The following is a 23,037-nucleotide window of genomic DNA, read 5'->3' on the forward strand; positions in this document are numbered from 1 at the left end:
TTGTGTTTTTAGTGGAGACAGGGTTTCTCCATGTTGATCAGGATGGTCTCGAACTCCCAACCACGTGATCCACCTGCCTTGGCCTCCCAAAGTGCTGGGATTACAGGTGTGAGCCACTGCACCTGACGTATATCTGTAGTATTAAAATTTCACAGGAGGGGACAAATAGAAAAAAAAAAGTCTAAAAAGTCTAAAAATTCTCCCTGAGGGAAGGGAAACAATAGTGAAAGAAAAAAGTTAACAATCACATTTCTAGACTACACATATCAGGCACTTAATGACTTTTTAAATAAGTAACACCAAAGGCTGATTAACAAGTAATTCCCTCTTGAAATCACTCTCAGTTACTGGCTGTCCCCAAATATTCTTTCCTTATTTATATTAACTAATTGAGGATCTCTTTTCTGCTAACAATTCTGACTTGACTTGGATCCCAAATTCTGCTTTATATCCTGTTTAAATGCTTGTATTGTGCAAAGAGAAATTGTTAAATATTTGGATTTGGCTCACACCTGTAATTCCAGTACTTTGGGAGACTGAGACATGAGGATCACTTGAGCCCAGGAGTTCAGACCAGCTTGGCAACATAGTGAGACCCCCCCCATTTCTACAAATAATTAAAAAAATTAGCTGGGCATGGTGGTGCATGCTGGGAGCCTCAACTACTTGGGAGGCTAAGGTAGGAGGATCACCTGAGCCTTGGAGGTCAAGGCTACAGTGAGCTGTGATCGCACATTTGCATTCCAGCCTGGGACACAGTGAGACCCTGCGTTAAAAAAACATTGAGTTTGATCTAAAGATATAGGTGAAAGTGTAGTGTGTTCTTAAAAATATGTTCATTCATTCATTCATTCATTATCTCAAAAAATGTGTCGAATCCCTGCTATTTGCACATGTTGAATACCTGCCTTTAAGGAGTTTATACTCTATTTGTACAAATTATACTTTACCTATATATAGAGAATTTTCTTTGAAAAATAACATCAATCTTATATTCCAGAGCTAAAGAGGCAATCAACTTCTTTTGTTTTTACTGTGTGCTTTTTTATAAATTCATTTCAAAAACATTTATGTATGGATTGTTAGGCTCTGTTAGGAACTTTGGGTGATAGATAGGCCCCATGGAGCTCATGGTATTTTCCTGTTTCAGGTAGACAATAGGACCCAAATCACTGTGGTACAAGCAAGAACGTTTAGTATACTTAAAGGAGGTTCTATGAGAGAACCCAAGCGGAAAAGGTTAACTGCACTTGAAAGAGGAGAGGTACTACAGAGGAAAGTGAGGCTCGAAAGACCTCTAAGTAATATTACTTAAAAAATTGGGTTTTTATTAACAAGGCCTAGGATTTATAGGTTACTTCTTTCTAAATGACATAAAATATTTTTATAAATAACATTCTCTATATTTCATAATATCCTATTGGGATAGAAAGAGACAGATGCTGTTATCCTCATGGAATAGAATAAGCCAAAATACTTTATAATAAATTCTTATATTTTAAAATTTGACATTGCAACTTTGATTGTTCACACAAAGAGGGTGTGTGTGTGTGTGTGTGTGAGAGAGAGAGAGAGAGAGAGAGAGAGAGAGAGAGAGAGAGAGAAACTGCCCAGTTTAATCATTATTGTCAAAGCTAGCTCTAGTTTTTATAAATAAAGATCTTAATATTAGCTCAGTTGGTTCTAGTGATTAAATTTCAGGATCTTAAAGTCAAGTCTCAAATAGTCAAAGTTAGTGTTTAGCAAGCTAGAACCATGTAAAAATGATCATATCTATCTATGTTTTCCTGTTTTGTTCATTAGCATTTATGTGAAATGTCTTTAAAATTTCTGACTTCAATAAACATTTCTTGGAGTATTGGCTTCTTTTATTCTTATATATGATTCAGTTCACTTCTGAGATTTCCCTGTAATAGTTCCAACTCAAAGTCTGGAAAGAACTCATTAATGAAATTTAATATTTACTTTTTAATGTATTTACTGTAAATCATAAAGTTCTTTTTCTGTATTGAACTGAACAAATAGACTGGGACTAGGTATGAGTCCAAGCCAGTGTTCTGCAGAGAAAAGTATAAATGGACAACTGGAATCTAGTGGTGCAACCAAAAGCACAAGAGAATGCGGTTTTTAAAACAAAAAAGAAATTAAATACTGTACACATAAACCCCGAAGCTTTATTCCTATACAGCAAAATGCCTGTTGGAGATTTCCACTGAGTGACCTGTTAATCTCAAATTGAAAAAAAATCTAACATCAGAGTCCCAGTCCTAATCTTAATTACTGCCACCAAGTCTCCCTATTCTCAGATCACACTGTTGCTTAGAACAGAAACCCTGGAGTCATGCTTGACTCCTTCTCCCTTGCCTTCTTGTAGACAATCATTTACAAAGACCTGGTCCCAGCTTTTTTGTTTATACCAGAAGTTGAAAACTGGTAGGTCACAGTTTTCTGCCCACATGTCTTTATGTATGTATGTGTATATTAGACCATGACAATTTTTCAAATAGAATGGGAATTAATTCAATTAAATGATTCACCCTCTGTGTGGGGCATGCCCTCCCTAGTTAGCCATTGCCTTATTCCCCTCCATTCCTCCAGCTTTCTCTCTCTGTTCTTTATTTTACAAATGTTGGTTGAACTGTTATATTAAGGATTCAAATCTTACTTGTGGGAAAATGAAAAATGAAATTTGCTGAATCAGAATATCCTTTAATTTGGATTTTCTAGTAATTTGATACAAGCAGTGGAGAAGGATTCTGATTTTTTTTCTCTGAAAATAGAATGAAATAATCATAATTTTTTTAGAAGCTGTTTTTTCTTCAGTAGCACATGAAATTGATGACTTTTTTTGTTTAGATGAAATATGGTGATACCCGTACCTCACAGGATTGTTATAAGGTATTTAATAAGTTAATGTAAAGAATAATTTAAGGTAAGGTCTAGCATTTAATAAATGCAAAATAAATAGCAGTAATTATTATACCTGTCCTAGGAAAAATGACATCATCTTTGAATAAAAATACATTATTAATAATGACATGGTCTTAATTATAATACAATTTTCCAAGTACTATCTGGCTGTCAGGATGAAGTAATTCTTTTCTACTTACATTACAGTCACATTTGAAGAAACTGATGGAACAGCTCGTAAATTGGTTTCATCACAGTCAAGCTCCAGACCTTGGCAACGACATTGCAGTGGCACAGAACCAACCACTGAGTCAAGGGAAGTGGCAAGGCATGATGACAGTGAGGGACCAGGAAGAGGAGTGTAATGAAAAGAAAGAAATGAGAAGCTATGAGAAAATCATGTAATACAAAAGCATATCATATGTTACCTAAGCAATTTAGGCAATGCTTTAAATTAAGGTTCCAAAGTTTGCTTTTAAAGTAACCTTAAAATAATGATAGAGCATTACTATTTGGAAACACACACTTACCAGCTCATGCACTTCTTTTAAACTAGCAGACTGTTCTCCATTCATTGCAAAATGAATGAAATCATCTGCTCTTATACCACTAAGGACTGACATAATAATGTGTGATGAGGCTTAATGTTCATATTAGAACTGCCATTTAAAAACATTTATTTAGCATAATCAAAACCTTTAAAGTTAAAAATAACTTTTAACTAGCAAGACTAAAGAGAACTAAAAACAAATGATAGTATCTATAGATTTTTTTTTTTTTTAAATCAGGAGTTCTTCAAATAATTTTTAAAAAAGATCTTCTTGGCCGGGCATGATGGTTCATGCTTGTAATCCCAGCACTCTGGGAGGCGGAGGCAGTCAGATCACCTGAGGTTATGAGTGTGAGACCAGCCTGGCCAAGATGGTAAAACCCCATGTCTACTAAAAATACAAAAATTAGCCAGGTGTGGTGGTGGGCACCTGTAATCCAAGCTACTCAGGAGGCTGAGGCAGGAGAATCTCTTAAACTTGGAGGCAGAGGATGTGGTGAGCCGAGACTGTGCCATTGCACTCCATCCTGGGCAATAGAGTAAGACGCATCTCAAAAAAAAAACAATCTTCTTTTGGCTTAAATAGGGGTAAAGGATGAATAAAAGTTTATTTATGGGAGCGAATGTTTTTTTCTGCATAGGATTCTATTTTTACTGATGTTGGGTGTTGGAAAGAGAGGAAGAATGAAATGTATGACCTTGGCTATCTTGTGGAGATAGTGTTAGGATGTGATTCAGTAAATCTAAAGTCTATTAGAGACTTGCAATGATGTATTCCTACAGTTAAAAAGAATAATGAGATTATTATTTAGGGTAATAAATATAGTTTAATTCCTGCTCTGATGGGGAATAGACAGTTCCTGAGAGCAATGAGAAATGTTTCCCCTCCATATTTACTTCTGGAGCCCTAAACTATACGGCAGAGGTTACAGACTCAAATGTGTCCAGGCAAAGTCGATGTAGACTGTGTCCAGATGTCTGAGTGTAACAGCTGCTCCCATCTGCTGCCATTGTTAGAATAGAAACGTGTAGCTACGTCTGCCAACTTCCTCAAAGAAGCCAGAAATACAATGTTTTATATATAACTACCTATTTTAAAACTGATATTAGCTAACTTAAAACATTTAAAAATAATATTGGACAAACAAAACTGTCTAAGAGAATTTTCTGTTTGTCGGATTTCAGTTTCTGACCTTTATGGGGAAACTTGCAGAGAGCAGGCAAGTGTCCCCATGGCCAAGCAGAGACCCTGATGAATCACTGTTTATGAGGAAGTTCTTTTGCTCAGATATAGGGTGACATGTGTTCTTCCTCTCATTCCAAATATCTCCAGAGACTTCTTTATAGGGTTATAAGAGATCAGGACCATAACTTAGATGTAGTGTTTCATGTAAACAGAGCATCTGCCAAGAACTTTAAAACAGTTATATAGTTGCAAGTATTCATTTTGGTTATGGATGTCTGAAAACCAATGCTGTCTCTTTAAGTTAAAATCATATCTAGCCAGGGGTGGTGGCTCATGCCTGTAATCCAAACACTTTGGGAGGCTGAGGTGGGTAGATCACCTGAGGTCAGGAGTTCGAGACCAGCCTGGCCAAAATGGTGAAATCCCATCTCTACTAACATCACAAAAATTGCCAGGCGTGGTGGTTGGCACCTGTAATCTCAGCTACTCGGGAAGCTGAGGAAGGAGAATTGCTTAAACCCAGGAGGCGGAGGTTGTAGTGAGTGGAGATCGTGCCACTACACTCCAGCCTGGGTGAGAGAGCGAGACTCCATCTAAAAAAAAATTATATTATCTAATATGTGAGTCTATGTGTATGTTGTGCGGATGGGATGGAGAGGTTGGGAAGGAAGAAGATGGTCCTGAGAATCAGAGTAGGAAGGGCAGAAATGGAGGGCAGAGAAATTAGCTTTAATCCCAGTACATTTTTTTTTTCATATATAGAGACTAAATTAAAGTAATCCATGTATGTTGATTACAGGGTTATCTGCAATGGGGAAAAATGAAAAAACAACACATAAATACCTAACAGCCAAAAAATGATTAAGGAAATTATGTCATTTACAAAATATACTATTACATGGTATATTTTCAAAGATCTTATAGTAATACAGATACCTGATTATGCCAAAATGCTAATTGAAAATTTGATAACAATAGTTTGTATAGGAAATTTCAACTATGTTAAAATAAAAAGCGATGAGTAATGCAGTAGCAAGTTAATGCCAGTAGCTTCTGAGTGGTCAAATTATGGCTGAGTGAGCAATTCTTTCCAAATCTCTGTACTTTTCAAATCCTTTAAACTTAAATTTTGTTATTTTATTGGCTCATCATAGATATTGTATTTTCCATGATATTGCTCTTGAAAGGTGACTTTACCAATGTGAATTCCTCACATTATTTTATCTCATCAAAAATGATTATAAGTTATGCTCCTTTTAATTTCCAATAAATCCCTATAATCTGCTTTAAATAAGGTAAGACACAGGAACCTTAACTTAAATTTTACCCCCAAGTTTTACACCACACTTGCCATTCTATTTTTATATGGTTTTCAGGTTTGAAAAATAAATTTAGTTATTAGCTGCACTCCTCAACAAGTTGTCTTTAAGGAACTCTAAACAATGTATTTGTTTTTGTTAAGTACTGATGAAAAAAATTACTTCTGTATTTTTTTACACAGCCTTTATTATATAGCTTCATTCCTTTTATGTAATTATACTTGTGACAAATGTCTTCCGGGATGCAGGATCAGGCAAAAGTATATTTCTCTTGCCGATTTGATCTGGTTGTGCCCCATTTGTTTGTTTTGCTTTACAAACTATGAAAGCTAACATGATGTATTATTTTATCTCCTGGACTTAATGGCTATGAAATTCATAACTATGCTTTGGATGAAGTCACTGAACTTTTCTCAGGGAGGATTTTCTTAGATAATTTTTTTTTTTGGTCATTCGCTTTCCATTCACCACTTAACTTTTGCCTTTTATATCATATTAATGGTTTAAGCCTTTTAGTAGCTATATTTTAATTACAAGTTGCTGAAAATCCTTTTGGGAACAAGGTGAGGTATTAAAAGATTCATTTAAAATTTAAGAAATATAATGAAAACAATATATAATAAAAGAAAAAACTGTTTTGAGATGACATACTTAATTCATTATTTTAAAAATTATCAGTTAAATTATATCTATCAACTTTTTCCTTTCCCAAAAGCTTTCAGCTTTTCTTTTTTTACTCCTCTGAGACACTGTTTTGTTCTATTGCCCAGGCTGGAGCACAGTGACTCAATCACAGCTCACTGCAGCTTCAAACTCCTGGGCTCAAGAGATCCTCCCACCTCGGCCTCCTGAGTAGCACAGCTAATTTTTAATTTTTTTTTCTTGGAGAGACTGGGGTCTCACTGTGTTGCCCAGGCTGGTCTTGACTCAAGCAAGTCTTGGACTCAAGTGAGATCTTCCCACCTCAGCCTCCCAGAGTGCTGGGATTACAAGTGTGAGCCACTGTGCCCAGCTGATTTTTAGCTTTTTAATGGGCATATTATTTGGTTTCCCTCTAAATAATGGCATGATGCTGAGATAGGTTACTGAGTACCCTGTGAGTCGCACAACAGAGTCGTCTATCCCCTTAAATTGGGGATTGTTAGTAGTGTTTGATTAAACTCATTTAAGCAGTGAAGACAATACTAAAAATTCAAAAAGCTAGATTTTACAATTTCTGGTAGAACATAAAGAAAAATAATATAGCAAAGGATTTCTTCCTCTATGCCCTGCTTTTTAACCAAGGGTTTGAAAATCTAGTGTTAAAATGACAGCTCCAAGGCACAGATTTACATTTGCATAATATATTAGAATAGACAAAATTTATTTAAGAGGAGTTATTTTCATAGATCTTTCTGATCTAAAATATCATAGTTAATCCTCAGGTTTATACCCTTCACAGCCCTTCCAATGTTTTTGTAAGTTTTCGGTGTATGACTAAACATAGCAGGTTATAATGAATAAGGGTTTTGCAGCTCAGAAGATTTTTCCCGGCAAACATTAAAATCCAAACAGCTTTTCTGCCCTCTCTGTTTTCTCTTTTTTCTTTACATCAAATTTTACTGTGATTGCAAAAAGAGAACTCATATAAAATAGCATCCTTGACTGACATTGATTTTGTTCACAACAATATCTGACACAATTTATTACTTTCACAATTAAGATCTGTGAGTCTTCTTTGAAATAAATTTTCCTAGTGAAGGCTGTATCTTTAATAGTTTCCAATTAGAAAACTATAACGGATCTCTTACAAATTTTTAAGTTTCTCTAATTAAAACCGATTTTCAGGTTGAGATGCAATCTTTTTTAAAATGTTGAATCAAACTTTTAAACAATGGTATCTTATAAATTCATGGAAAAGAAAATAACTGCTCTAATTACTTACAACATTCAGGTTTTTCTGCCTCAAAGGGATGTGGGGAAGTCATTTTGAAGTAATTGGCAAAATATTTGTCAAATTGCAGAGACCATCCATTGTTGTCTCCTGAAATCAAAATCAGAGAACAGAAAAGTTCAAGAAACAGAAATATTCTGGTATATTGGGGGAAAATAGGTCCTCTCTTTAAAACAATCCAGTGTTCTCAAATGTAGTGAGATCAACATTATCTGGAAACTTGCTATAGATGTGAATTTGTGGACCCCCACCTGGAGATTCTGCTTTTATAGGTCTGAGATGGACTCCCTAATCTCCATTTTAAATTTAATTTAATTCTTTTGATTAAACAATTTTTTTGGAGTAAATTATGACAAAGCTATTCTCCGGTGCTTTTTGCTTTTGTTTTTGTTTTTGAGACAGAGTCTCGCTTGGTCACCCAGGCTGAAGTGCTGTGGCACGATCTTGGCTCACTGCAACTTCTGCTTCCTGGGTTCAAGTGATTATCCTGCCTCAGCCTCCTGAGTAGCTGGGACTACAAGAACCTGCCACCATGTCTGGCTAATTTGTGTGTGTGTGTGTGCACGCGTGTGTGTGTTTGTGTATATGTATATGTGTATATATATATATATATATTAGTAGAGACAGGGTTTCTCCATGTCGGCCAGGCTGGTCTTGAACTCCTGGCCTCAAGTACACCTGCCTTTGCCCCCCAGAGTGTTGGGATTATGGGTGTTAGCCACCAAGCTCCACCTATTCTTCATTTTTAACAAACACTATATGTGTTCCTGAAACAAGTAATATTTTGACATTTTAAGAAGTAGTATTTTTGACATATCCAAATATGGCACACTGTTCTTAGAATTTTACAATTATTATGTTTCCCTAAATCTTCTTCAATCTCTAAAACTGATGTTGGAGATGTATAAACATGGCTAGACGGCCATGATGATTAACTTTTTAATGTTATTTTATTTTTTTGAGATGGAGTTTTGCTCTTGTAGCACAGGCTGGAGTGTGATGGCACAATTTCAGCTCACTGCAACCTCTGCATTCTAGGCTCAAGTGATTCTCCTGCCTCAGCCTCCTGAGTAGCTAGGATTACAGGAACCTGCCACCACGCCCAGCTAATTTTTGTATTTCTAGTAAAGATGGGGTTTCACCCTGTTGGCTAGGCTAGTCTGGAAGTCCTGACCTCAGGTGATTTACCCGCCTTGGCCTCCCAGAGTGCTGGGATTATAGGCGTGAGCCACTGTGCCTGGCCGAGTAACTTTTAAGAAAGAAAAATAACATGACTGGGATGGTCTCATTTTTCTTTTTTGAAAGGTACCATGGTATCTAAAGTGATTATTTTCTGGGTGCTTATATATATATTTTCTATATTTTCTTATTTATATTTTAAACCCCTATCTCACTTAAAAAAATAGAACACTTTATTTGTAAGATAAAAGGAAGACAATTTTTTTCACAAAATTCCTAACGATCTTCTAGTTTATTTTAAACATAAGAGACAATGCAGCCAAGCATGTGATAGAGTAGACTAGTGAACGAAGAAGCAATTTCTCTGGAGGTCTCTGCACATGGTACGAGCCTTCATTCCCTTGTTAGGGGTTTGTATGTGATCTTCTCTAGACCTTCTAAATTGTTGTCTGAATGCTGCCAGGACTCCTTAAGGATGCTTAAGCATATCAACAGAGAGTGAAGTTGTGAAAGTTTGTCCTATTTCTGTATTAAGCCTAGCATTGATTTCTTTAAAAATTTTTAAAATTAAGAAATTTTTTTGAGATAGTGTCTTGCTTTGTCACCAAGGCTGGAGTGCAGTGGTGCGATCTCAGCTCACTGCAACCTCTGCCTCTTGGGCTCAAGCGATTCTCTTCCTTTAGCCTCCTGAGTAGCTGGGATTATAGGTGTGCACCACCAGTCCTGGCTAATTTTTTTTTTTTTTGGTAGAGATGGGGTTTTGTTATGTTGCCCAGGCTGGTCTTGAACTCATGGGCTGAAGGGACCTACCTACTTTGGCCTCGAAAAGTGCTAGGATTAATAAGCGTGAGCCACTGCAGACTTCTGCATGGGACTGTAGCAGGCCACCAGGAACTTCATGGACAAGGGGCAATACCCCAGAAACCAGCAAATACTAGCCCTTGAACACTTAGGAACAAGTTCAAGGTGCCTGCCCAACCCTTAATCACATGCATCAGTTGATATGTTAGGCAGAGAAACAGGAGGAGGAGGAGGAGATGTGAAAGATTGACCATATACAGCCAAATAGAGACTCAGTTTCTGAGACTAAAACTTCCTGTGGCTTCTGTGAATGTTTGCTCCTCCTCTATTCCACCTCCGGTTTAGAATGCTTTCTTATTCTTTAAAAGTTGGTAACTTAAATATATGTTTTCCAGACCCCAAGCAGCTAGGATTCTTGTTATAGATAAGCTTCTACCAGTTGGATGCACTCTTATAAGACCTGAAGTTTGTACACACCAGCCCATGGATATCAGGTGGTATTGTGCCAGTTACTGCAGCTAGCCTCAGGGTTCCAGTTTCATGGGTGTAAGGAGATGATTAGCAGTAGCAGTGGTGACGGCAGCAGATGCTTCTTGATCTTGGGCTTGCCACTACAGTGGTGTGTCCCCCACCTCTGACTCTTGCTTCTGCAGCCTTTAAAATGATTCTACAAACACGTATTTCCTGCATAAAATATTTTTTTCTTAAGCTTCTTTTTCCTAAAAATATCTAAAGTGGTTTCTGTTTCCTCCCTCCAGAAGGGGTTACAGATAACAGACTCTCAAGGATGGAAACATTGGATGGGTTATCTATTCCAGTTCTTTTTACAGATGATGGCAATCATGTTATTATTAGAACATGGAACTCTCATAATTAATGGCACGCAGTGACAAAAAGAAGTCACTTAAATTATTACTATGGCTTCCTGAAATGATATGCCTGTTAGAAGGCTAGACTGGGGTGAAGTGCTTGCTATGATAAATCATTAGAATGAGAATGAGAAATTTCAAGCGTTGTGAATTGGGGTTGCTAAAAAAAAATAGCTCTGGAGCAATTAAAGAAAGGAAACAGCTGGGCGCGGTGGCTCATGCTGGTAATCCCAGCACTTTGGGAGGCTGAGGCGGGCAGATCACTTGAGGTCAGGATTTCGAGAATAGCCTGGCCAACATGGAGAAACCCCATCTCTATTAGAAATACAAAAATTAGCCAGCCATGGTGATGCATGCCTATAGTCTCAGCTACTCGGGAGGCTAAGGTGGGAGAATTGCTTGAACTGGAAAGGTGGAGGTTGCAGTGAGCCGAGATTACACCACGGTACTTCAGCCTGGGTGATAGAATTACCCTCAGATGATCTTTTATCTCTTGTGGCCTTAGATCAGGACTGATATATCCCTACATTCTACAGAATATGATTCTATGGGTTGTTAAGTTACAGTATAAGGGGATTCACATTTTGTCATATCATTAAAATTTTTGTTGTTGTTTTAGAGACAGGGTCTCACTCTGTTACATAGTTTGGAGTGCAGTGGTGTGATCATAGCTCACTGCAGCCCCAAACTACAGGGCTCAAGGGATCATCCCACCTCACGCTCCTGAGTAGATGGGAGTATAGGTGCATACCACCATGCCCAGCTAATTTTTTATTTTTGTAGAGATGGGGGTCTCTCTGTGTTGCTAATGCTGATCTCAAACTCCTGGCCTCAAGTGATCCTCCCACCTTGGCCTCCTAAAGTGCTGAGAATATAGGTGTGAGTCACCGTGCTCAGGTTGTCATACCTTTCAAGTGAACATTAGAACACTGATTGGCAAGAGACCTTGTGAATTACCCTGGGACATTTGTGTGTGTTCAGTTGAATTTGACCACTCTAAATCCCCTTCCCACCAAACCTCCCTTGCAAGCAAAAGCAACTCTCTTTCCCTGTCTGATGAGGTTAGTTGTAGTTTATTTGAGGACACACAAGAGTTACTTTACCTGAGGTAAATAAGTTGCCAACTCTCCTCAAGCCCTTTCATTACCAGGCTTCTTTGCTTCTCTACCTATTATAACTGGAGTCAGAGCCCAGCATGCTGCAGAATACAAACTGAACTTAGGAAGAGAAGACTGACATGCCAAAAGATTTTGCTATGTTAAACAGATACCCAAGGACTTCTCATGGGAATGGTTTCTACAAATGTTAGACCAGGAAGTAGAAACATAGCTTTAGGTTGGGCAAAGCTGATCGATCTGGGTATCTGATATGGTTTGGCTCTGTGTCCTCACTCAAATCTCACCTTGAATTATAATAATACCCATGTGTCAAGGGTGGGACCAGGTTGAGATAAATGAATCATGGGGGTGTGTTCCTCCATGTTGTTCTTCTGCTAGTGAGTGAGTTTTCATGAGATCTGATGGTTTTACAAGGGGCTTCCCCCTCTGCTTGGCACTCATTCTCTCTCCTGCTGCTGTGTGAAGAGGTGCCTTTGGCCATGATTGTAAGTTTCCTGAGTTCTCCCAAGCCATGAGGAACTGTGAGTCAATTAAACTTCTTTTCTTCATAAATCACCCAGTCTCGTGTATTTCTTCATAGCAGCATGAGAACGGACTAATACAGTGTCCTTCTGGAGTTTCTGGATTCCATGTGTTAGCTGAAGTGGTAGCTTGCTAGATTGTCAACTGAAATCTGAACCCAACGCTGGCCTAGGCTAAACAAAATTGATCATGAGGGCCAGCCACTGTATTATATAATTGCAAGGAAACTGTTGTGGAATATGCTGTAGATTTACCCAACTTCATTGGTGTTCTCCTGCGCAGCAGAGACTGAAAAGTTTCAGACAATTTCACACCTCCTGTATAGCCAGGATTTGGGATGCACTCACATGTATCTTGGTAAGTAGAAGAGAAGTATAAAGTCATTTTCTTGCGGCTGCGTCTAAAACAATGACATAGGAGCAATTGTGGAAGGGCGTTTCAGGTACTACCAGCTTTGTGGGTGCTGAGAGGCAGTTGTGTTGGGGGCGGGAGCAGCAGTTGTCTCTGCTCTGAGTTGTAGCCATGATGATCCAAGAGCACAGATGTAGGCCTTGTTTACGCCCACTCTTCCAGCCCTTCTGAGGATTTTCTGCTTACCTAATTTCTGTTTAATATACCTAGAGTAGTTTCTGTTTTTTTCCATTTAACAATGATAGATAAGGGGAGGATGATTGAATCACTTGATTAAAGTATGGCATAAAAATGATTAGATGTTTAGTTAATTAGGGGAGCTGAAGTGGAATCTCATGAGTGTGAACAAAGCAGTGCATTTCTTTTGAACTGATAAATTCAGTGTAGTTTAATTTTGTGGTTGCACTTAAAACACCGCGTAGGTTCTGGGGATAGCGTCAGGAGCCTTTCAAAGTGTTCTGTTCTACGGGGATCTGGAATCACCATTTGTTTCCTTGGCTGTCAGGTTTTCAAATTTTGGAAATTTATGGCATTGGATTATCTTCCTTTCCTGGTTTGGCAGAGTTTTTTCACCTTTTGACAAGTTTACTTTTGTAAACTTATTTCATATCTTTAGATAAGGAGAATTCTTTGAGAGATTTTCATTTCCCCCTTTTAGTAGAGAAGTTGAGTATTAGCATTTAGCACTGAAAGAAGTCATACTTAGCGAGTACCCACTATGTCGTGCAAGGTACTCTATTTTATACTCATGATAACTGTATTTGGTCATTATCATCATCTTTACTTACAGATATATATAAGCAGAATCCCAGATAGAAAAATTCATACTAAAGGAGGTTAGGTGACTTGACTAAGAAACAGATTTATTAAAAATAACTAAATAACCAAAATAAGAAACTATTATTGGATTTCTTTTCTAGGCCAAAGAAATTACTCAGAGTTGGTTTACATTCCATATATAGAATTTCACCTTTCATGGGACATCAGCTTTAAGTATTTAGCTATTAGTATTTGCTGCTTATTTTTCTGTTGTCTTTTTCATTTCTGTTGAGGCTCCTATATCAGAATAGTGTGAATTATACAAAAGTTTATTTAAATAACAACCAGAGTTGTTATGAACTAGAATTTAAATTCACATTATTTTTATTTATGAAATCAATGAAAGTATTGCAAGTCATTAAGGTATTACTGAAAACAATTTACCAAAAACACAATAGTGTTATGAGTGATTGTATGTTATAGATGTTAAAAATAAAGCATGTAAGTAGGTAGGTTATTTGGCTCCAAGTATGTTGAGGCGTTGAGTATTCGTATAAATAGTTTCGTGCATATCTGCAGAAAGTGAGTGAGAAGTGGGCTTGTGAAGGTCTGAAGGCATCGACCTTGGGGGCTACCAGGGCCTCACTTTACTGTGTACCATGTTCATGTTCCTGTTCCTGCCACATCTGTCTACCTCAGGATCAGTGACAGAAATTAGGTGAGGTGACAGCATCCCAGAACACAGGGCTGTTTTGTGGGTAGTGTTTCACTGCTACTATGAAATTAATGAGATGTGGCTGAGGGACTGCCATAGACACTGATTTTCTTTCACTCTGCTTCTTTGGCAGATCCTAAGCTTTTACAAATGGAAAACTTCAATTTGCTGAATTTTTACGATTAATAGATAATGCCATGCTTAAAACCAGGGCTGTGTGCCATTTTCTAATCCTTTGTCCTCACCATGGCTCTCTCGTCCTCGTTTCAAGGGGCATACTCTATGTGGCCTCGGTTACAATATTTTAGTCCAGCAGAACCAAGTGATACAGTTTAATCTTCTCTTCTCTCTTTCTTTTTTTCTCTCTCTTTTCTTTTTTTATTTTGAGACAGAGTCTTGCACTGTTGCCTGGCCTGAAGTGCAATGGCGTGATCTCAGCTCACTGCAACCTCTGCCTCCCAGGTTCACATGATTTTTCTGCCTCAGTCTCCTGAGTAGCTGAGATTACAGGTGCACACCACCACACCCGGCTAATTTTTTGTATTTTTAATAGAAACGGGGTTTCATTATGTTGTTTAGACTGGTCTCGAACTCCTGACCTTGTGATCTGCCTGTCTTGGCCTCCCAAAGTGCTAGAATTACAGGTGTGAGCCACCATGCTCGGCCTCTTTTCTCTTTCTTAATCCTGCTCTCTTTCTCTGATTTTCTACTGCATTGTATCTTTCTCTCTTGCTCTCTCTTACTACACACACACACAAACACACACACACATGCGCGCGCATGTGCGGAAGAAAAAGATGTAAGAAGGAGAAAGAGATGATGTCAGGATGGAAGCAGGAAATTTTAGACTAGCAGAAAGAAACAGGAGAAAACTGCTAATTCTTCCCCAAGTCACAGCATAATATTTTTTACCTTTTAAATAGCAACATCGTCAAACAAGCCTTTTAGTAATCAGCTTTTACCTTTCTTTCTGGCTTTCCAAAGTATTTTCCTCTTTCTACCCATTACTCCCTTCCACCAAAAGGCAGAAAGTAGAAATATAGAACATGGGAAATGTTGCCAAAATTGCAAAGTTGGGAATTTAGCAATTTAAAGAAAACAGCTTTTGGTATATGTATTTCTACATTTTAAATCCTGTGTGCTTCATATTTTAAGGATGTATGAGACAGTGATCAGAATGGTTTTATATACTTTAGTAATGATCCTGATAAAATTTATTCTCTGATTTATCTTGGGGCAGCCTAGGGTAGCGTAACAAGCACTGCACGGAAGGGAATACTGTGTTAGGGGATATGATTTCTGGTATGTATTGGTAGTGTTCTAAAAACAGCACCAATAAAACAAATATTTTTACTCAAAAAGAGTTTTTCAGCTAAAAATGACATAGTCATGCTGCAAATATAATTTAAAAACATAGATTATGAAAAATCTGCTCTTGCATGCTGCATGAGGTTACTAAATATTTGATTGAATGAATGAATGACCGGATTTCTGTCCTTAAAGACACTTCAGAGAAAGCTCTGTCTCCTTATGCTAAAATAAAAACTGGGAGCTGAGCATTTATCAAAAACACAAATTTACAGTCTCCTCCACTGGACGCTTGCATTTATTTGGTGGGCATGGAGTCTGGGGAACCTATATTTTTCGTAAGTGGCCTAGGTGAGTCTTAAAGCAAGTTTTGGAAGAACTGCATTATGGGACTTGCCATAGTCAACTAGGGTCCTTCTCACACTGCATTAGAGGACACTTAGAATTTAGTCACAGAAAAATCTTGTGAATTAGAGAAAGTGTATTTCTTTTAAGCAAAGTTGCTGGGTGTTGACCATCAAGTATTTTAAGGCACTCAAATAAGATTAATGCAGATGGTCCCCAACGTAAGGACATTTTGCTTATAACTGTCTTATTATACTTATTGTAATCTGCTTCATGCTATCCTTATTGATGTATATATTTTATCTCCTTATGAGAGTATAGTAGGAAATAATCTTTTTTTGTTGTTGTTTTTAATTGTTTTTGCTAATGTAAGAACAGAACCATCACAGCTGCTCAGCCCTATAACCCATCTAGCCCAAGACTGTAGTAGTGCTGGGGCCAAGAGTAGAAGGTCTTCCTACCTCAGTGACCTCAAAGCACAAGGATATCTCCATAGGGCATCAACATGCGTCTGTCATCCAAGAATTTAAGACCTTCCTGATCCTTTCACATTTTCTACCAATAGTACCACCTTCCGAGGTTATGGATTCCAGGTCTTCTATGAAATAGGTAAAGCTTCCTTTTGTATTTCAAGAAATATAGTTTGCGAAGGGAACTGGAAAATGCGACTCGAGGCCTCAACCACTTCATCTGTTACCCTGTCCAAGGTGTAAAACAATCCACGTTCTCACAGCTCCCCTTCTTCAGTTGTGGTGTTCTTCAAGGTGGACAGACCATACCTCAGGAAGTCATCCATTACAAGTATACTAGAATTTCCCATAAAGGCAGGTCAGCTTGTTAGTTTTTCTTTGTCCCCCGCATACACTGAACCAACAACTTTTCTTAAGTCATGAATGGCTTGTTTGGGGCTCTGTCTGGCCTGAATGATTCCTAAAACTTCACATAGCTCATATAGTCTTACTGCCCTCTGCTCTTTTGGTGTGATATGAACCTACCTGTAAAGCCATCAAATCCCTGGGTCCTGGATGCCTCCTCAGATTTCATACCTTCCTCAAGTTTACTAAAAACTTCCTGAATTCAAGAAATTTCAGAAAGTCACCAGCTAATGCAAAAACACAGCCTAATTCTCTGTGAATCCCTGTTGAGATCAGCTTTTCAGGTCAGGGAGGGAATGTGTGGTGTTTAGGGTACCCTCTCCTATCACACACATCCCTCCTGCCCACAGTACCCTGACCTACCTTGCCTGAGACTCCTAGACACTAAGCACTGCCTTCTGACTGCCACTCAGACTGGCCAGGAAGGTTCCCAGATTGAACACAGGTGGCCTGGTATAGCTACCTATTGTACTGTGGGTCAGGACCATGGACTCTAATTTAAGCCATGTTGTAGGCTCTTCCTGCCTACAGAAAAGGACGCTGAATAGAGTTACACTTGGGTTGCCTAATTTATTACCTTAACTGGAAACATTCTAAGTGTGGGAGCCTGTTCTGGAGGATAGCTTCAAAACCAAATCTAAAACTATCTTTGCACACAAGTGTTATGAAGAGATAAGCAGGGGCTCAGAGCTCCCTCTTCTGTGACCAATTCTCCAGGGGCTGCCACCTACAGGGCTCACTGGTACCAACAGCCCTGCATAGTAGAGTCATTGTCGATCATCTTCCCACTTCTAAGCAGGTAGACAAAGTCTCATGAAATAGAAACGAAAACGCTGAAGCATGGCCTTCATCGTCCTGATGCCACAAGTTTCCTGGGATGGCCAAGATACTACCTTAACTTGTCGTCCCTGCTTCCCCTCCAGAGACTGGAGACAGAGGGTTTTCAGGGGTTGGGGTTTCTTCTCCGACTTTGCAAATTCTTCTCTTTATCTCCAGCTGAATCACTAGTTCCTTGGGTGGCAGAGCAGAGACCTAAGCCCAAACCACAGGGCTTACTGGCACGCCCTTCAAGCCACTTCCTTTGCTGTTCCATTTCTCTTCTTCAGCCTATCTGAACCTGCGGATTCTCTGGATACAGAAACTGCCCAGAGCATGGTGAAAAAGACAAAGGGGCCAGGTTTCCCCTGGCAGCCACTGCTCCTAACATCTAGAGTAAGTCAATGAGGCTGAAAAATGGCAGCCTAGTTCTCTTTGCCTTCATTATGATGCTAACAAAAACCGGAAGTTTTCAGGTGTCAGCAGGCTACTCAGTACCTGGTATGGTTTCTAAGGTGGAGTTGCGTGGGGAACACTCTCCCACGGCTGCTCAGCGAAGGCAACAGTGATGTCCTAAACAAGCCCCTCTGGCTCTGAACCACCATTTGGTAGGCCAGGATGACTCCAGTCTTCAGCAAAGGGCTTTCCATTCTAACTCCCGAAGCCCAGAAGTCCCAGACCATATGGATGTCTCCTCCCAACTGGGCACAGAGGGTAGCACAGACCTCCAAAAGGAAACATCTTTATTATGCAGCAGGCGGTCCAATACTGATGCTTGGGTCAAACCGCAGCTTAAACAGGGGAAGAGGTGCCTCTGATCCATGCACAGTCAGATCTGCTGAGGAGGCTGGGGAGCCCAGGAACCAGATTTGCAGATCCTGGATGATGGTGTTTCCCTTGCTGGTGCTTTATCACCTAACCTAATGGTTTCTCTGAAGATTCAACAGCCCGACTCTGAAGACAGTTGGCAGAGAGGCAAAAATGATGGTCTTAAAGAAGTCTTCAGGAACGTGGACAACTCAGCAGGACCACACACGTGCCCAGGGCACACCGTGAGACAGCCATCACCAACTTGGTAAGGAGGACATGTCACATCTTCAGGGTGCTGGAGGCAGGTGCTGTGAGCTGGAGGGCAGCACCTGGGAAGGGGGCTCCTTGGATGGAGCTGCTCCTGAGCCCATGGGGTTCAGCGTGGTGATCCTGCTCAGCTTGCCACGAAGTGTCAGAGTAATGGTGGTGGGGACCTTCAAGCCTGATGCTTGGTTAGAGATCTGAGCCAGCCCAGGGAGGCTGCTTGCCAACTTAGCGAGGTCCCATTGGTTAGCAGCTGGTGAATGGCTGTGGGCTTCCCACCAGGAGTGGCACCCAAGGAGGAGAGAGTTGTGGCCACAGGAATGGTACGGACAATGATGCTGGTGCCCGTGATGATGGCACCCAGGCTCTGCATGGGGGTGGGCAACTTAATACTGGTGGCCTGTGGGGCTGTTCCTAGGGAGGGATTTGTGAAAGGCCAGAGGTCTTGCTACTGATATCCTGCAAACTGAAGCTGAGGCCTTGGAGGAGGCTGCTGGCTGATGTGGCACCTGGGGGGAGCTTCCAGGAGAGGTGACCACTAAGTGGCTCTGCAGCATGTGCAAGGCACTGGGTGCAGTGCTGCTGAGGACCCCTGAAGGGGCTGGGCTGGCTGAGACTCCACCTTCAGAAGCACTGGACTTGGCTGTGGTGAGAAGTCCCGTGAGCTCCTTGGCCCCTGCTGAAGCCTGCCCCCGTGTAATGGTGATGGGCTTCCCACCTTCTGGAACACTTCTTTGGGTAGGAGCACAAGGCCCTCCAGCTGTATCCCCTTGGGAGATAAGGGACACCTTAATCTTGGGTTGCTTGGAGGTCTTACTGCCAGGAAGAGGACTTGAGGGATGGCATCACTTCAGCTGGACCCTAAGATCCTCTTTCTCTCCTTCCTCCACTGGTTCTGATGAAATGGGAACTTGAGCTCGTTTGTGGATCAGCACAGCTTCTGTCCGCTCGCTGCACATGTCTCTTCAGCAGCTGAGAGCTTCCAATCTGACCGGACTTCAGGGCAGAGGTCACTGTGGTCACTTTGGTCTTGAGACTGGAGGTGAGGCTGCTGGACACACTGGAGAGATCCTCTCCTGAGGGCAAGTCGGGCAGCTTGGCAGCTGGGGAAGCAGGTTGACTGCCCCTCTCAGGGACTTCAAAGGCCAAGTCTCTGCAGGCTACGTCGTGGGGCTTCTTCTCCGCATCCTGACCCTGAGGTTCAGAGCCCAGATGACCCTCAGCACGAGTGAGCACTCCAGTCAGAAAGTCCACAATCTCTTCCTGAATACATCTGTCCACCATGCTCTGAGTCAATTCTTCTGATTTTTTCCTTGCTTTGCTTATTCTGAGATTCTCATCAGCTCCCCCAAACACTACCAAGCTGCTCTCAGCTCAAATCCTCTCCCCGAAGCCCTCCATGGCTTCAGGGTGACACTGAAGGGAATTCTGAACAACGACAAAGAGGACTGGAGTCTTCATATCCAGGAGGGGATCATCTATATCCCCTCTTGGGCCATCCACAATAAATAGAGGAAACCCAAGGCAGACAACTGCAGTGACACACTCCATCACTGACACATGACAGGCCACCAAAGCTCCTGTGTTCCAGCCAATCAAGATAATGGGTTTGTGTGGGAAATGGCTGTGAATCTCCAGCACTTTGCTTCTCACCGCCCCAATAATATGCTCGAGACACTGCAAAACTCTTACCCCACTGCCATTGTTCAGCAGATGGGTGGCTACAGGGATGACCTTGCCTGAGCAGGAGAGCTGAGAGTGCCAGAATCGGTGGTGGCATGAAGTGGGAATCACAGAGCTGGAGGGACCAGAGAAAGTGATGAGAATCAATGGGGTGCCAGGGAGTTTGCTTGGTTTGTAATGAGAACGCGCCTCCACAGCAGGGTCCCAGGTCCTCTTCAGTAGGAGAGACAAGGCTTCAGCTCCTGCAGCCCCAGCCTTCGTGTTGGATGACAGAAGCATCCGGTCAATCAAGGTTGGGATCTTCCCCTTCAGCATCTGCAAAGCATCCAGGTAGGCTGCCAGCATGGGCAGACTCAAGGTCTCCATAAGGGTGGTGTGCAGCCATTGGATAAGCTTGGTGTCCCAGCTCACACTTGCCAGAGCTGGCTGCACTCTCCTCACACACTTGTCCACAGCAACACGGTGCAGCACTGGCTCATTACAAGCCCCTTCACTGGCCAAGTGGGCAAGCTGGTCAGACTGCAGGGCTTTGAGGATCTTGTTGAATAGCTTGCTCTGGGCCATTGTCCAGCCAGTCCTGTTGACGTACTCCTCACAGTCTCTGGTGGAGGAGGGGCATCTGCATCAGTTCTGGAGAAGATGACATGCCGTTCACACGCATTCATCATGCTGCATGCCTTCTGATTGTCATAGAGTGGCACAGGGGTTGACATAACCGTCTCCCATCTATTGGGATGTCTGATTCCCTGTAAACAGGTGAGGAAATAGGACCGGGCCACACATACTTCACAGGTATTTAACAATCATATGGTACTTTTGTGCTGCCCCTGGGGAGTGACAAAGAGCATGCGGGTGAGGTGGGTGCTATTGGCATCTTGGTGGGCACTTTAAGGCTTGGCATAGCTATAATCCAGAAAAACCAGGTCCAGCTCCCGTTTGTGCACTGAAAGCAGGAAGAGCAGTGAGGTGCCCATGCATCGAGCTGAAGTCTGGAAGTCCCTCTCCCCACCCCAGTGGGCCATGTCAGTGGAAGGACAGAAAGTAAGAGCACGGGTATCTGTATGCTAGTCACCCGCGGTCTTCAGGCCACGTGCTCGGCCCAGGAAATAATCTTTTTAACCTATGTATTTTTGTATACTTCAGTGACTACTAAGGTACTTTTGCCTTTTTTTCTTTTATCATCCAGTTCAAAATGCCATAAGGTACTTTCAATATCAGTGAAATCTATCATTTTAATATCATTGAAATCTAGTGCTTACTAGCCCTCATAAAGTGTTTAAAGTACATAAAATTCAAAAACATGATTTCACTTGTACCAAGTACTAGTTATAATTTAGTTTTATTGGCAAGTGAGTTAGGCATGCCAATTTGAATTCTATAGAAGGCATCTCTCTCTCCCATGTTGTTAGATTCCCCTGGCATTGGCATTGGGGGATGAGGACAAAGGATGAGATTTGGTTGGGGACAGAAAAGCCTGATAAAGCACCCAAGTTTTCTGGGTGCATTAACTTGTCATAATGCTTTATCAGGATTTTCTGAAATAGCTTCCCAGGATTATCCTTGAGAAGAGAGTTTTATGGTAAAGTATGTTTGGGAAATGCTGCATCGTATATCCCCACTTGGAATTAATAATGCATACTGGCATGATGAAGTGAGAACTCAGGCAATAAAGAATTAGCTTTAATTTAACTCGTTCTATGTGACACCTATTAGTGCATTTTGAAAAATGTTTGTTTTTGCATTTGCACAAGAAAGACTATTCGTCTAGATCAGTGGTTTTCATAGTGCAGATCTGGGACCTGCAGCAGCAGCAGCAGCACCTGGGAACTGGAAAGAAAAGCCAATTCTTGGGCCTTATCTCAGAGGCACTGGATTAGAAACTCTGCAACCTGAGAGCCCAGCAATCTGTGTTTTAACAAGCCTTAAGTGAGTAGATGCCTGCCAAAGTTAAAAGCTTCTGATTTAGACTAGTCATTTTTCTAGGTGTTACGAATCGGATAATAAAATTGTCTCCACTGCATGTGAATGCAGATGCCTGGGCTTTAATCCTACTTACTCAATTAGCATTTCTCGGGAGGAGGGGTAGGACTCAGCGTCTCTTACCAGCCCCCTAGGTGGCTCAGATGCAGGTAGTCCTCAGAAACCTTCCTGTCAATCTGCAGGGCCACTCCTGGGCTCCCTTGATGTTTAGTTGAAGGACTTACACCTCTGTCAGAGAAGAGGCCAGAACAAAGAATGTGTGATGATGTCGTGTTAAATGGTATGATCATTTATGAAAATGAAAGGCGAAATCTGATAGTTTACTAAGTATACATGCTTACTTATAATGAGTAAGTGATTGATTTATAATTTATAAGGCTTGGATTTATGCAGAGTGGAGTCTTTTTTCCCTTCCTTCCTTCCTTCCTTCCTTCCTTCCTTCCTTCCTTCCTTCCTTCCTTCCTTCCTTCCTTCCTTCCTTTTTCTTTCTTTCTTTCTTTCTTTCTTTCTTTCTTTCTTTCTTTCTTTCTTTCTTTTCTTTCCTTCTTTCCTTTCTTTCTTTTCTTTCTTTCCTTCCTTCCTTCCTTCCTTCCTTCCTTCCTTCCTTTCTTTCTTTCTTTCTTTCTTTCTTTCTTTCTTTCTTTCTTTCTTTCTTCTTTCTTTCTTTCCTTTCTTTCCTCCTCT

At 40.8% G+C, this 23,037-nt stretch overlaps 1 protein-coding gene and 1 pseudogene across 1 annotated transcript in view; both read right to left on the bottom strand.

Annotated features, from left to right (window-relative positions):
* The window catches only part of RXFP1 (relaxin family peptide receptor 1), a 149,465-nt gene that overhangs the window by 59,054 nt on the left and 67,374 nt on the right, over positions 1-23,037 (bottom strand). Inside the window, exons 3-4 of the mRNA XM_002806637.6 lie at positions 7,890-7,988; positions 3,111-3,216 (exon numbers count right to left, since the gene is read on the bottom strand). Coding sequence (XP_002806683.3) covers positions 3,111-3,216; positions 7,890-7,988 — 205 coding nt within the window. The remainder of the gene's footprint in view (positions 1-3,110; positions 3,217-7,889; positions 7,989-23,037) is intronic.
* Positions 18,589-21,233, bottom strand: LOC103791785 (KAT8 regulatory NSL complex subunit 3 pseudogene; annotated as a pseudogene).

This window comes from Callithrix jacchus, chromosome 3, assembly GCF_049354715.1.
Source record: "Callithrix jacchus isolate 240 chromosome 3, calJac240_pri, whole genome shotgun sequence".
Classification (NCBI taxonomy): domain Eukaryota; kingdom Metazoa; phylum Chordata; class Mammalia; order Primates; family Cebidae; genus Callithrix; species Callithrix jacchus.